Consider the following 14,445-nt stretch of genomic DNA (forward strand, 5'->3'; position numbering starts at 1 on the left):
GAATTAAGTACTTGGTCACAATTTTGGTTATAGTTATTTTTCCACTCTTTTGGAATTGCCTTAAAAAGCATAAAGTATTCTATAGTAAAGGATTCTTTTCTTTGCACCACTTCTTTAAGTTTTGAAAAAGACTTTTATGTTGCATCTTTATTAAAAAGATCTTTCATATAAACAATCCCGTTCTCTATCCATTTTTTAAAATACAGTTGCCTATGTTCATATGTAATGCAAGCATTGCACCAAATGATCTCGTTTGCTGGCATACCCACTTCAATCGTATCCTTGGGAGTTTTAAGTTAATACCAACATACCAACATACAAACACTTAACATAACATTTATTTTCTTTGCGTCTCTAAAGTTATACAGGGTTGTGATGCAGAGGAATTGAATAGAGAGACGACATATTCGGTGCAATACCTGATATTATTGACAGTGGTATGTTTTTCCATGCTGCTATTTCATCGTTAAAAATTCTTTTAACGTTGAAAATAGAGATAATGTACCGTAAATCTTCTAATTGTAACCCTGGGTTATTATTCTTTGATTGTTTTTTTAGAGTGGGTTACTATTAGAAAGGGGGGGGGGGTTACTATTAGAGTAGTGGGTTACTATTACTAATCTTAAATTAGGCATCTGGAAATAGTAACCTACCCCCAACTTTTCCGGTCAGCAACTTATTTTATAGCAAAATAATAAAACAGTACGAATAAACAAATTTGGTTGAACTATAACTTTATTTTATAAACTCAAAAACACTCAATCCTCCCTCACTCCCGAGATCAACATGCATTATCTCCTTATTTTCAAAATACGACTGCTGGCTGCATCATAATTTTTTGTGACTCTAATAATAGTAACCCACATGGGTTACTATTAGAGTAGTGGGTTATTATTATAGATTGACTTATAAGGTGGGTTACTGCTATTGGAATAGGGGTTACTATATTAGAGTCCCGATTAGAGTGTGGGTTACTATTAGAATTAGATTTACGGTAGTCATTTTAGTTGTTTTGTCTGAAGTATATTTCGGACCAGAACATCGGGTTTCGCTATGTTCAGAATGCATAAGCGTCGAAGGAGGAGTTTAGAAGGAATTTCATAAATCTGATTGGTCCGATAGAACAAGCTAACCAATCAAAACCATATTCCCATATTTAATATCAATGTAGAAGACAAACAATGCTCTCCAGTTGACTTTTTTCCGGTTAAAATCAACCTACAACTTTTGACGGTAAAGGGATTTGTGTTGAGGAAAAAACAGAATCAGGTGCGATAAAAAGTCCGATGAAAGTATTATGATTACAATTATAAATTATAATTACTGTAAAGATGAGTAAGATAGGTTGAAATTAATGCGTTTGGGAGGCCGAAGGGAGGGGGAGGGGGTGAGAGGTGTTTTGTCAGTTTTTGTTTTGAAGTTGTTATGTGATTATTAATATTGGTTATTAAAAATCATTTCTTTTTCAGGTACTTACACTGTTTCTAGTGTAAATGTTAATCCTTTTTTATCTTTTAATATAGGCAAAATACTCTAAAATTCAAGAGTTTTGACTTCAACGCGCTTACATGGGAGATGCGGCCACAAGAACTTTGCTCTCCGAAATTATGGCACTGTTAATTAAAATATAGTAAACTTTTTTACTTAAGTTTATTAATTTAAAAACAATGTAAATAGTTAAATAATTTAAAAAATAAAACTGAAATAAAGAATAAAAAGACTTTCCTTTTTGTAATGTAGGCGTACTTCTAGTCTGAAACATAAAACGGACGGTAAATTTCTTTGCATGGACAATAGCATGCTTTAATGGCGTTCCATACATATTGCTTTTATTGTGTTGGGGGGGGCCGATGCAATGTGGTATATGTGAATGTGGCCGACATTCGACATTTTATTGTTATCCGTTGTCGTTCGCAGTGCGATACTGTATCAATTTACTACCTTAGTGGTGTTAAATTATAGAAATATGTTTGAAGTGTTTATAATGCTTAATGGTAGAGATAAAATATTGTTAACTGTAGACGAAAAATGGACTGTCTTAGAATTAAAGAAGGCAATCGTTGCTAAACTTGGAAGTGGGCCTGCTGAGGCTAGGCCTACCCAAACCCCAAAAATTGACTCTGTAGGACCCCTGAATGAAGTGAGCCACGAGACATTCCACCTAGGCCTAGGCCTAGACTTGAATAAACACAATTCTATCAAAGTTATTTTTGCAGGAGTGGAATTACTAAATTCTTTGAATATTAAGGTATAATTTGATAGGATGATCGTATTTATCTTGATTTTAATAAAATAATACTGTCATTAAGCCGTGCCAGGGCCTGGGTAGAAACTAGTAATAATAATATTAATAAATAACTATTGCACTCTTAATGACGTCATCGTTTATATGCGTGTGTACGTACTGCAATTCCGTTTTGCATGCTCTTGGACATTCAAGAGATTAAGTTGTTCATTAACTGCAGGCAAATAACTATTCACAATATTGCCGACATCATCATGTTACAATATGAATAATAACCACAGTACCAACTTTCAGTGAGAAAGGATTGAGAATAATTAATGTATTTATTTATTGTATATTTTGCCATAGAAATGGCAATTATATTTGAAAAATTGAATGTAGTAATTTTATTCAAGTGTTTTAATGCAATGTACAATATTATAACAAAGTTTTTAGTCGCGTGGAAGCGACTGTATAGTTCACTATGTCGGTCGGTCGGTCGGTCGGTCTGTCCGGTATCACTATGCGTTTTATCGCTTTCTGACCTTATCTTGATATCAGTTTCTAGCTAAGTCAATTTTTCACTGTATATTCCTTATGGCCAGGAACTGATGTGGTTATGTTTTCACGGTGCGCAATAAAAAATTACGCGGTCTACGCACGATTTAACGAAATCACGTTTGTAATCATATCTTCACAACTATGAATCACAATTAAATAAAATTTGGTACTCATAAATTTCAGGGCATAATTCATCATATGGCAATACAATTACGTGCGTAGCGCATGCGTACGCGCGCTTAAAATTTTAAAAATTTATTTTTTCGATGAAATAAGAGTACGTTTCAGGCAATTATAAGCGTTTACAAAATTGCCATGAGTGCGCAGATTTTTGCGCGCGCACTGCGCGTTAAATGTTGTTGCGCACTATTTTTGCCCGATTTCTGTTTTCTTGACTTACTTTTCAACTCGAAATTACGTTATACGAGCACGTCAAAAGTGACAGGCTACGCACGTGTAAATTAAAAAAATATAACTGTTTTTAAACATTTCAACATTTTTAAACATGTTCAGTAATTTCGGTCAGTTGGTAGGTTGGTCGGTCGGTCGGTAAACACTAAGCATGTGACTGCAGCCATCTATATGGCCTTGTTAAATACAAGTTATGTTGGATATACAGGCCGACACCTCTACCAACGCATTGTTGAACACAGTAGATGCTTAATAGGACAGCATTTAAAGGATCATAATGTGATTGTTAATCCAAGTAAAATTAATTCATGTTTTAGTATACTTAGGAAATGCAAAAACAAATTTGACTGTCTTATCTATGAAATGTTATATATCAGACAATTAAAACCTAGTCTGAATAAACAAAGTGACTCTTTTCTTTTTGACAGGATGCAAGACAATAGGTCTTTTCTTATTTAAACTTTGACCCTTGGCTTGTGTTATTTAATTAGTTGTTATTTTAAATTTCATTCATTGGACTTGATAATGACCCCATGATGGAGTTGTAACGTCGTTCTTTTTTAAGCGTTATTTTTATATTATACAATAAACGTACCCTCATTTTTAAATACAGTATCGGAAATTTTAAAGTTTAAACATTGACAGACAACCACTGGTATGTCTATATGCCTTATATTCCAGGCACACTAATGTGCATATTTCCTATTATATTTTTAACCATGGTTGTGGTAGGCTTCAGATTTAAGTAAAGTTACAGTGCATTTTTCATAAAAATTGATTCGTTCCATTTGCATAGGACTGTGAAATCCCTGATGGAAGTATGATTCACATAGTTGTTGATGTGAAAACAGATGAAGCACAAAGGGATGACCACAATAGACCAGCCTACTCATCACTTTTATCTAGGCTTTCAGATTTAGAAGCAGCGACATCATTTAATGAGGGTACTGTATTGTTGCTTCTGAATGCTTGTAATACTATCAATACCATCTTTAAAGGATCTTTCACACATGTTCTTGCACGGTTCCAGTCCATGTCAATGTTTTGTTTTCATGCGTCTATGCACATATCGATTGGAACACATCCGTGGAAACAAAACATCGATGTTCGATTTGAATTGCCGATGACACAGGAACCGTGTCTGAACATGTGACCAAGTCTCCTTGGCAGTAGAATTTTTAAAGATGTACTATGATGTAGTAACTGATTTTTGCATCAATCAATTACGGTAATTGTACTACAGTAAGTTAGTATTTTACAGTATAAATGTGTTATTATTGCAGTACCTACTACTTACCTGAGCTTGAATGTAACCCTAGCCATTAGCCCAAGCTCAATGGTCATCCTTGGTAGGCTGGTGGTTTTTAATCTTGCCCAAGAGCAAAGGTTTTTACAGCATAAGATTCTCAAATGTACAATTTCATCATATTCTGGTTAACTTTCACCCGAAAAAAGTGCTTTGAGCAACTGATGTCAAAGTATAAACACAGTTGAATTGCTGTGAGCATTTTCTACTTTTTCCAAAACTGAATCGTGTCATGTATGCGGTTTGAGAAACCATGACTAGTAGTCACTTGTTCACTATTGATAAGTACACACAGGTTCCTATTTAACTCCAAATTGTGCCTTGCGCATGGTATCCATGACTAGTTCAATCAGTTCTATTGTCGACATAAGCAATTGCACACTAGTTCGGTTAAGTTGCTTGAAAAGTCTTGCACAACTAAATTCACTTGAGTTGAGATGCTTTCAGTTTTTCAGGTACATAAGCCCAACATTTTGGCATTCCTGGGCCACATTAAACTGAATAACATGTTTTTCATTTGATTTAAATCTTTCAGATTTGAGGAAGAAACCATGCTTTTATGTATTTTGTAAAGAACCATGCAGCAGAGTCACGCAGGGAAAGCTTAGAGTTTGTTGTCAGAAATGTAAACAAGGAGCATTTACAGTTTTACAGGTGCTGTAATTCTTTTATTCAATAAACTTGCTTTTTTTGTTTTTAAATTTTATCGTATATCTTGTGGTTCTTGGGACTATACCTGAGGAAAACCTGGTTCATGGAAAATATAATAATGCATTTCTTGTAAAAACTCATCGCTGGATAGAGAGACTGGAACTACACCCAGGGATACTGTATGCCTGTTTGTGAAATCAGATATAAAGTGGGATTAGACCCAAAGTGGGATTATACCTGAGGATATATGGTATTTAGGCAAATTGCTAAAGATAACTATATAAACAAATTCACATTTATGTTTTTTTATATTATATTGTTTGAAACCACAATAAACTAAAACGGCATTCCAAGAGTGAATAAATAAAAAAAAACATAAAGTACATAAGATACTTTGTGTACAAAGTATCAATGTCTTAAAAGTATTTGGGAGTGATTCTTAGGAAATTGTGGCCATTTGGCTTTAATGACCTGTAGGAGTAATATTAAAAGCTACTAAAAAGAAGGCCTGTTCTGTGCCTGATTTGTTTATATATAAATATAGATAAATTCATATCACCTGGATAGAGTGCTCAATACATGGTGGTAGAGCCCAATAATATAAATAAAACAAAACGAGATGAACAAAGAAAGATGACTTCATATTTATTCACTACAAGCTCGTTTCGTATGGCCAGCAAAGCTGGTCACATTGTTCAGATAAATTACAAAACATGGTCTTGTATTAATTCAATTCAACTTTTTTAAACTGCAGAGGGCCAGATCAACACATGGTTGTTCATCCCTGTGGCCTTGCACACATACAATGGTTGTTCATCCCTTGGGTCTTGCACACATACAATGGTTGTTCATCCCAGGGGCCTTGCACACATACAATGGTTGTTCATCCCAGGGGCCTTGCACACATACAATAGTTGTTCATCCCAGGGGCCTTGCACACATACAATGGTTGTTCATCCCTGGGGCCTTGCACACATACAATGGTTGTTCATCCCAGGGGCCTTGCACACATACAATGGTTGTTCATCCCAGGGGCCTTGCACACATACAATGGTTGTTCATCCCTGGGGCCTTGCACACATACAATGGTTGTTCATCCCAGGGGCCTTGCACACATACAATGGTTGTTCATCCCAGGGGCCTTGCACACATACAATGGTTGTTCATCCCAGGGGCCTTGCACACATACAATGTTTGTTCATCCCAGGGGCCTTGCACACACACAATGGTTGTTCATCCCTGGGGCCTTGCACACATACAATGGTTGTTCATCCCAGGGGCCTTGCACACATACAATAGTTGTTCATCCCAGGGGCCTTGCACACATACAATGGTTGTTCATCCCAGGGGCCTTGCACACATACAATGGTTGTTCATCCCAGGGGCCTTGCACACATACAATGGTTGTTCATCCCAGGGGCCTTGCACACATACAATGGTTGTTCATCCCAGGGGCCTTGCACACATACAATGGTTGTTCATCCCAGGGGCCTTGCACACATACAATTTAACAATGTTTTAACAATAATGTACAAAATATAAACATATATTTTCAACTTCACTACTTGAAGACCTTTTTGTCAAAACACAATATATTGACGTATGTTCCGTTTACACTCCTAGCTGATGCAAGATATGTTGATTGTGGCCTCTCTATATTAATATATTTAAAAAAAATTATGGCGCCCTTTATTGTTTTTGTGGTGCTTTTTAAAGTTTACCCAATATTCAAGTTTTCCAAGTTGGGTCCTCTGTCTACCTTTCACCTAATCTAGGTCTTTCTTGATTTTAGGACGTCACATGTTGGGAAGATGTTCTAACCCCAGGAAAGATTCAAGGATGTTGTCAATTAGATGGTTGTAATGGAGATAAATCAGTGAGTTTAAAATTGCTTAACTTTGCAATATTCCCATTTTCAGTTTTTTCTACCCTATAGTTTTGTAAAACTAAGTTGCTTAATAAATTATTGAATACAAATTATTAAACAACATTACAACAACATTTTTTGATTAGTAACTTTATATTGAACATATTCAAACTACAGAGGTGACATTAAATTTAACAAATTAACATACACCAATTAGCATCTCAAGTAGTTGTAAAGTTGTTACTGAACTTGTTTTATACAGTGTACTGTATATTATTATTACTATTTATAGGAATTCTATTTCAAGTGTGCAAACCATCAAGGCAGTGAAGGGGGTCGCGTTCCAGCTCTACACTTAGTGAAAACAAACACAAGAGAAATACCATGCCTTACCTGTGATCATGTGTAGTACGTATAATGGATTCAGTATCATTAGTCATATCAATGGTATACAAGTAATAAATGTTCATTGAATTGTGAAAATATTTCAGGAGTTGAAAAATTGACTGCTCTATTTTTAACAAGGCGGGGCTAAGTTGAAAAATTTGGGAAAAAAGTGGAAACATTGCAATCAATTTTTCATTGATATAAGTATATAATTATCTGATGTGATTATACACCTACTCTGTAAAGCCCACCCCTCTGTTATAAGCCCATCCATCTGCTTAATATCCCTCTACTCTGTTAGCCCTCTTCGTCTTTTTATTGTATTTATCTTATTTATATTCTCCTGTGCTCTGAGTTTATCACCTGAATAGCGGCTATCCTTCTCTGCTTACCTCTAGCTTAACTTTCTTAAAAGCTCAGCCTTCTCTTATAAGCTCGCCGCACTATTAAAGCCTATCCCTCTGTTATAAACCCACCCCTCTGCTCTTTGACCCATTTTTTTGTAACTTACCTGCAAAATAAAATATAACTACCAAACAATTTAGTGGCTTTGTAAAAATATAAGCAAAAATATAAGCAAATATTATTCAAATATTCTTTATTCATCCTCAATCATGAAAATATACAACAACAATATATGAGAACATAAAAAAGATGAAAAGGAAACACATAAAAACTCAAAAGAGCTTGATTAGTTGTGTCCCCCTATGTCCCTAACTAGCCTAAAAAACTAAAACATAAATAATAAAAAAAGCTAAATCCTGCAACAAGTATTATTTTTAAAATTATTTGTAAAATGATAATAAATGTTCTTTAAACAATGATTTAAATATATATATTGATTTGGTACTTTGTAGTTCGTAATTCAAGTCATTCCACAATTTGGGTCCCACACATGACACAGTAAAACTAGTAGAAGTACGATTACGTTTTCTGAGTCTATCTATTTAGAACTTCATTTAAAACTTTCCATGTTTGCTTTGAATCGTGTCGAGCTGCATCCAGTTTTTTGGAATAATATTGTTTTTTCCGAATTCTAATTAAATGAGTTAATTTATTTTTGTACTTTTTATATATATTTTTAATAATTGTGTTGGGTTTTTAAGGTATTTTTTATAAAGTTTTATTTTTCTTTTTTATTGAAATCAAAATTCCTGTTGTGATCCATGGTTTTTTCTTTGTATTACCATTTGGCTTATTACTTTTTGTAGGTATGTTATTATCTATGAGATTGGATAGTTTTTTAATAAATAGGTTATATGATGTATTGGTATCTGTGCATAAATATAGTTCACCCCAATCCTCATTAGAAATAGCAATAAGCAAGTTATTTAATGTTGTATCATTAATTATTTTTTGTTTTGTAATTGGAGCTTGTGTGTTAGTATTTAATGACAAGTGTGTTGTCATGAAAATGGGTAGATGATCGGTAATGTCAGTGACTATATTAAATGCCAACCAAGTTGGTTTGTGTTTCGTAAACAAATTTAGTACAATATATACTTTCAATTCACTATCGAACGATTGATTGACTATAAATATCATTTTCATATTATTGTAGTGACCCTGTACTGGTGTTTTCTTGTGAATCAAGTCACGTGATCTGCTTAGAATGCTTTAAACTATACTGCCATACAAAATTGAATGAACGTCAATTTATCCAACACAATGAAATAGGCTACTCACTTCCTTGTCCAGGTAAGCAATAGGTAAAAACTACTGACCTCACTTGGTGTAAGACATACAGATACAGTCAGATACAAGGCATGGAAAAACATTGTTCTGGTGAAGTATGTACAGTAATCTAAGCTCATCATCTACCTCTGTAAGGGCTTTTTTGGGGCTTCTGTTAATACTTGATAGTAGTGGAAAAATGTCCTCTAAAACCCCACTTAAATGCCTTAGTTTGCTTTGAAATATCTTATTCTGTTTTACATATCAAGTCCAACTGCAATTTAAAAATAGTGATAATAAATAGCGGACTATTCAAAAACTTTAACTTGAGTTTTCAAAGCAGTCTTAAAATAAGCAATTGAAGTTGTCTGACTGATAGAGATTCATAAACCGTTTCAAATAAAGAAAAAGCCTAAGAAAAAAAAAAAATCCAAAATAAGTAGGGACCGTTTAAAACTAGATCACAAAGACCTCTTAGGAGTATGTGGAAAACATTGTGAAATAAAAGCCGGTGAGAGATTTGAAGATAAATAGCCACATTTTAAAATTGATTCTCTGCAACAGCCAATGAATGTTTAGAATGTGTAATGTTTATCTGTGTACAATATACCCTGATAAACAAGGGCTACTTTATTTTATATATCTATGTCTGTGTGCGATGCAGTGTGCCTGATCGTTTGTTTGAATCCGATGCTTGTAGCAATGCTTAAATCCTTAGGCAAGACACTTCACATTTGCCTCTCTCCACCCCCAGGTGTACAAATGGGGGTACCTGATTAGGTCTGCTGATTACTAGTTGCATTGTGGGAATATGTTTCCATTTGATCACAAAATTGACCGGGGTAATATGTTCAGCGCTTAGGTTTCACAACATATAAATTCAGGATATTATTATTGTTAATAGTTATCTTCTTTTCTCAGTTGGCTGTGAAAATTCTCTGATAGAAGAAACACACCACTTTAGGGTTCTTGGACACGATGAGGTAAATTTCTCCTTCTTTTCAGAGGAACGTTTCTTATTACCACTTGTATTATGCATACAGTATATCCTTGCCTTGTACTCTATTCAAGAGTAAACATCTCTTCATTTTAAAACCACCTTACGATTGACAAAAGGGTGCGCTAGGTGTGAGATATTCTATTTTAACCTACCCAAAAAAGATAGGGTCATTTATATGATTGAACATATTACGATGTATAATTTCAAAGCATGTGTAAATTTCAGATTTGCAAATTTTATGTGGTACAATGAAATGTCTGAGACGTAATTTTAAGGCGTCGTCCTGCTCTTCATTGAGATGAAAATACGAAAGATAAATTAAAACATCTTCAATAGAAAAGGAAGTACCTTATTTCTAGTGAGATTACACATCTTCTTTGAGTGCATCAAAACCACCTTGTCTGTGCTATGAGAATAGTTTCTTGAAACATGTCACATTTTAAGGGAGTTTGCCTATTTATCAAATGCCTCACTATAGTTATTTTAACTCCAAAAGTTTGGTAGTATCATACACGATTTATCTAACTTAAAATTGAGCAATACAATCTAATTTTTGATGATAGATAAAATGTAAAACATACATTTAATTGGAAATATGGAAAAATATAAGCCACCTGGTTGCAATAAATTTCATCCCACCTGACCTAATATTTTATATTGTCCCACAGTACAATAAATACCAGTCATTTGCCACCGAAGAGTGTGTACTGCAAAATGGAGGTGTATTGTGCCCCGCTCCAGGGTGCGGCTCTGCAATATTTGTAGATGAAGATATTCGAAGACTTAAATGTATACAGCATGGTGATATTGGATGTGGCGTAAGTCAAATATACACCTGATAATAATGGAAGTTATTTTATAAAAATCTTTTTCATAAACCAAACTTTATACATAAATAGACATACTTCTTTAAAATAGTTATAGTTATTGTAGTAAAGGCATGAGTGGCACACCATACTTGTTTACTGATAGACTACAGAGCTGTTCACACTTTATGTACGAAATAACCTTTCTATGCTATGATAAAGTATGTCATTTATATACTCATGATATTTGTACAAATTTGTTTTCAGTTTGTTTTCTGCCGTTCTTGCAGACTATCATACCATGATGGTGTTTGCACAAACAATGAAAATATACCATCACAAGTAGATGGCTACCTGGTTGACTTGGCCAGAGCCGAAAGAGCGAGGTGGGACAATGCGTCCAGAACAACCATTCATGCTACTACTAAACCATGTCCTAATTGCAAAGCACCAGTTGAAAAAAATGGTTAGTATCACAGCTCCTGGCCCCTTCCTATGCACTTTTCAATTGTATGACACAATATACGACCCCCGAGAGAGGTGAATCATGGGTGCATCATCTATATATAAATTTACGTAAGGGCAAAATTTGGTAAATTGCGTGTTACTTCTAGAATTTTCAGTCGATTGTATATAGAGCGGGTTCATATGTTCGGCATTCTGATATTAACCACCTAACATAACCCTGTTCACTAATTAGGTTGAGTTAGATAATTAGTTAATGACGATTAAAACAAATTTAGGTTCAACAATTTGCCCCAAATAGGGTGTTTTTCAATCACGGTATACACTGTCTAATGGATGGCCATCTTGAAAAATACCCGCACACAATAATTGGAGGATGCTTCGCATTACCTATCTCATTCTACGATAATTGTTTTTAATAGCTGAAAACTGATAGATGTAGATGTATGTAGTAGTGTACAAAAAATATAATTCCTTAATTGCAAGACATTGTTGTAAGAAAATATTATGAATATGAAGATACCACCCCATCATAAAAGAATGAGAAAGGAATTTTGCAGGCCGATACCATGCAATACAGACAATTCAAGTCTAAAGTTTAGTTTTCATTTAAAAAAAAAAATTCTCATGATGGCAATTATATTTGGATACAGATTACATCGTGTTTGTATTCATTTGCTCTGTGTTCAATTTTACAATTTCCAGTTAATAACGCAAGGACGTATGTTTTTATAGGAAGTATTTAGTTTTATTCGTATTTGTATTAAGGACATTTCTTTGCACCCATCCTCTTCCTCATCTCTCAACCCTAATGTTACATACAAAACACAAATTGGGTTTGTTTAAATTTAACTCAAACATTTGAACTCATTTTGTGACAAGTTTGTCTTTCGAAAGTAATTCCTATAGTGCTAATTTTAGCTGACTACATAAATCATCTTGTCTATTTATTCATTCCTCTGTAAATGAATGAATGAATAAATGTTTTATATTCCTGCGGTATGTACATTTGAAATTGACAGTTTTTTACGTTGATATTACTATGTATTTGAGAACCATCTGTGGGCACGACCTAGATGGTACGCGAGCGTACCATTTAGTTTACAAAGTAATCCTAAGGATAGAGCGTGTGATGAATCTTGTTTTATAAATCGTAATTATATATAATGTTATGCGACATTTATATATCGCTATTTCATGAAGATCAGAGCGCTGTGGACTTAGATGTTACCTTTTCAATAACATTCTTCTCTCCTAAGGGTCACATCGTGTCATCAGCAGCCAACTATGGCGCCATTACGTCTGTCCACGACAGTGTGTGTGTGTGTGAACTAGTACACCGGGGTATCCTCCTACTCGTCTCGAAAGTTGTACTAGGTTCTTTAAGTGCACACGAGCAATATGCATACTGGTTTATAGTCCTTATCCGAGAAGACCTGTTCTACCACTAGAACCATGGAGCGAGTGAGCCTCGAACCCTTGTCGATGTTATGACTATGGATTATGGTTCCACTGTCTTAACCGCTCGGCCGCTCACTCGCTAATTATATAAATTGTTTATCAAGTTTCAACTGACTTTGTAAGCTATGGTGGATCTCGGAGAAGGGAGTCATAGAGGGAACAGGGATGTAAAGTTAAAAATTGCTCTGATCAAGCTAAAAGTTGTGTAAACTAATCCTGAGGATATAGGGGGCATATGAATCTGATAAATGATGTTTTAAACTGCATTTAAAACCGTCGTGGGGCAGGTATACTTGCTAGTATTTATAAGCTATAAGCTGTGATATTTACTGTAACTACAGTACCATTTCCTATAGACCACCATATTCATGATTATTTTTTTCTATTTCGTGTTATAGGTGGTTGTATGCATATGCAATGTCCAAGAGTTAACTGTAGATATGGATGGTGTTGGTTGTGTGGTGTAGCTTGGAACAATGACTGCATGGCGTTACACTGGTTTGGAGAAGAACCTTTCTTTTTATGATCTGTCTGAAGCTGCTCACATTGCGCCTTGATTTGATCCAGCACCCTGAGGAAAAGTGTTAAGTGTGCTTTCACATCAAGCAATTTGGTGTCAATGCTCACTGCTGATTGGACAAAAGAAAAAAATTGTATGATTCCACTATATAAAACATTAAAAATATCAATACAATACATTAAAACTATATACAGTAATAAACAAGTTTACAGAAGGAATAAAAACAACTATCTTTGAAATGTTGAGTTGGAAACATGAATAGAGTTGTGGACAAATGATTTCCTACATCGAGTGGTATTGCACATTAAAGGACGGTTCAGTGTTTTTTCTCAGCGCTTTGGGACAATCTTTTGATTGTATAAGAGTATATATAAATCGAACAACATTACATCAGCTGATGTGTTCTTGGGTCAGTCATCAGACTAGACCCGACAATCACATTCACAAATGACAATCTTTATTCCGGTCAGAATTATGTTAATCTGCAAGGCCAATTTACAGAGACGAGCAGTAATGAAGGGGAAGTTATTTTATAATGGTTAAACTGACAAAGAAGTTTTACATTCAGTTTTTTTTCCTAAATAATATATTTTGTTGTTTGTAAAAATATTCTTTTTCAGCAACCACAAACTATTATTTATATATATATATATTATTATTAAACAAATTATAAATTTTAAAGAGAATCTCTACTGTAAAATGTATATTTATTCACTGAAATGATATAGATACATAGTAATATATTTATTAGTTGATTTATAAAAAAAACTTTTGTGTGTCTCCTCTCAAAATAATTATTTCAGTGTAGGTTAGTCCAGAGGTTATGGTAAAATATTTTTTCGTTTGCTAAATTTTAATTCACATTAGATTTAACAGAGTAGAAAGTTTAGGTTTGGTCCTACAAAAACGAAATTAGTTATTGTTATTATTAGTTATATATAATAATATTAGTTATATTATTATTTGAGGTTTTTATGGCAAAATAAGACAATGTGTTTTTTTTTGGTAATAAATATTGTGAAATATTGTTATATTTTGTTCTTTTTTTTTAGTATAGAATTATATAGATCGTATCAACCCAAAGATTTGTTTTATACTGTAGATCTCTAATT

General features: G+C 34.1%; 1 protein-coding gene across 1 annotated transcript; it reads left to right on the forward strand.

Moving 5' to 3' along the window:
* Window positions 1-1,870: 1,870 nt before the first annotated feature.
* On the forward strand, window positions 1,871-13,976 carry LOC140062241 (E3 ubiquitin-protein ligase parkin-like). Its single transcript, XM_072108370.1, has 10 exons — window positions 1,871-2,248; window positions 3,993-4,140; window positions 5,038-5,156; window positions 6,946-7,029; window positions 7,313-7,428; window positions 8,969-9,105; window positions 10,003-10,064; window positions 10,750-10,899; window positions 11,155-11,353; window positions 13,212-13,976. The coding sequence occupies exons 1-10, from the start codon at window positions 1,871-1,873 to the stop codon at window positions 13,337-13,339; spliced, it is 1,521 nt and encodes a 506-aa protein (XP_071964471.1). The 3' UTR covers window positions 13,340-13,976.
* The last annotated feature ends 469 nt before the right edge of the window (window positions 13,977-14,445 follow it).

The sequence above is a fragment of the Antedon mediterranea genome, chromosome 11, assembly GCF_964355755.1.
Source record: "Antedon mediterranea chromosome 11, ecAntMedi1.1, whole genome shotgun sequence".
Classification (NCBI taxonomy): Eukaryota; Metazoa; Echinodermata; class Crinoidea; order Comatulida; family Antedonidae; genus Antedon; species Antedon mediterranea.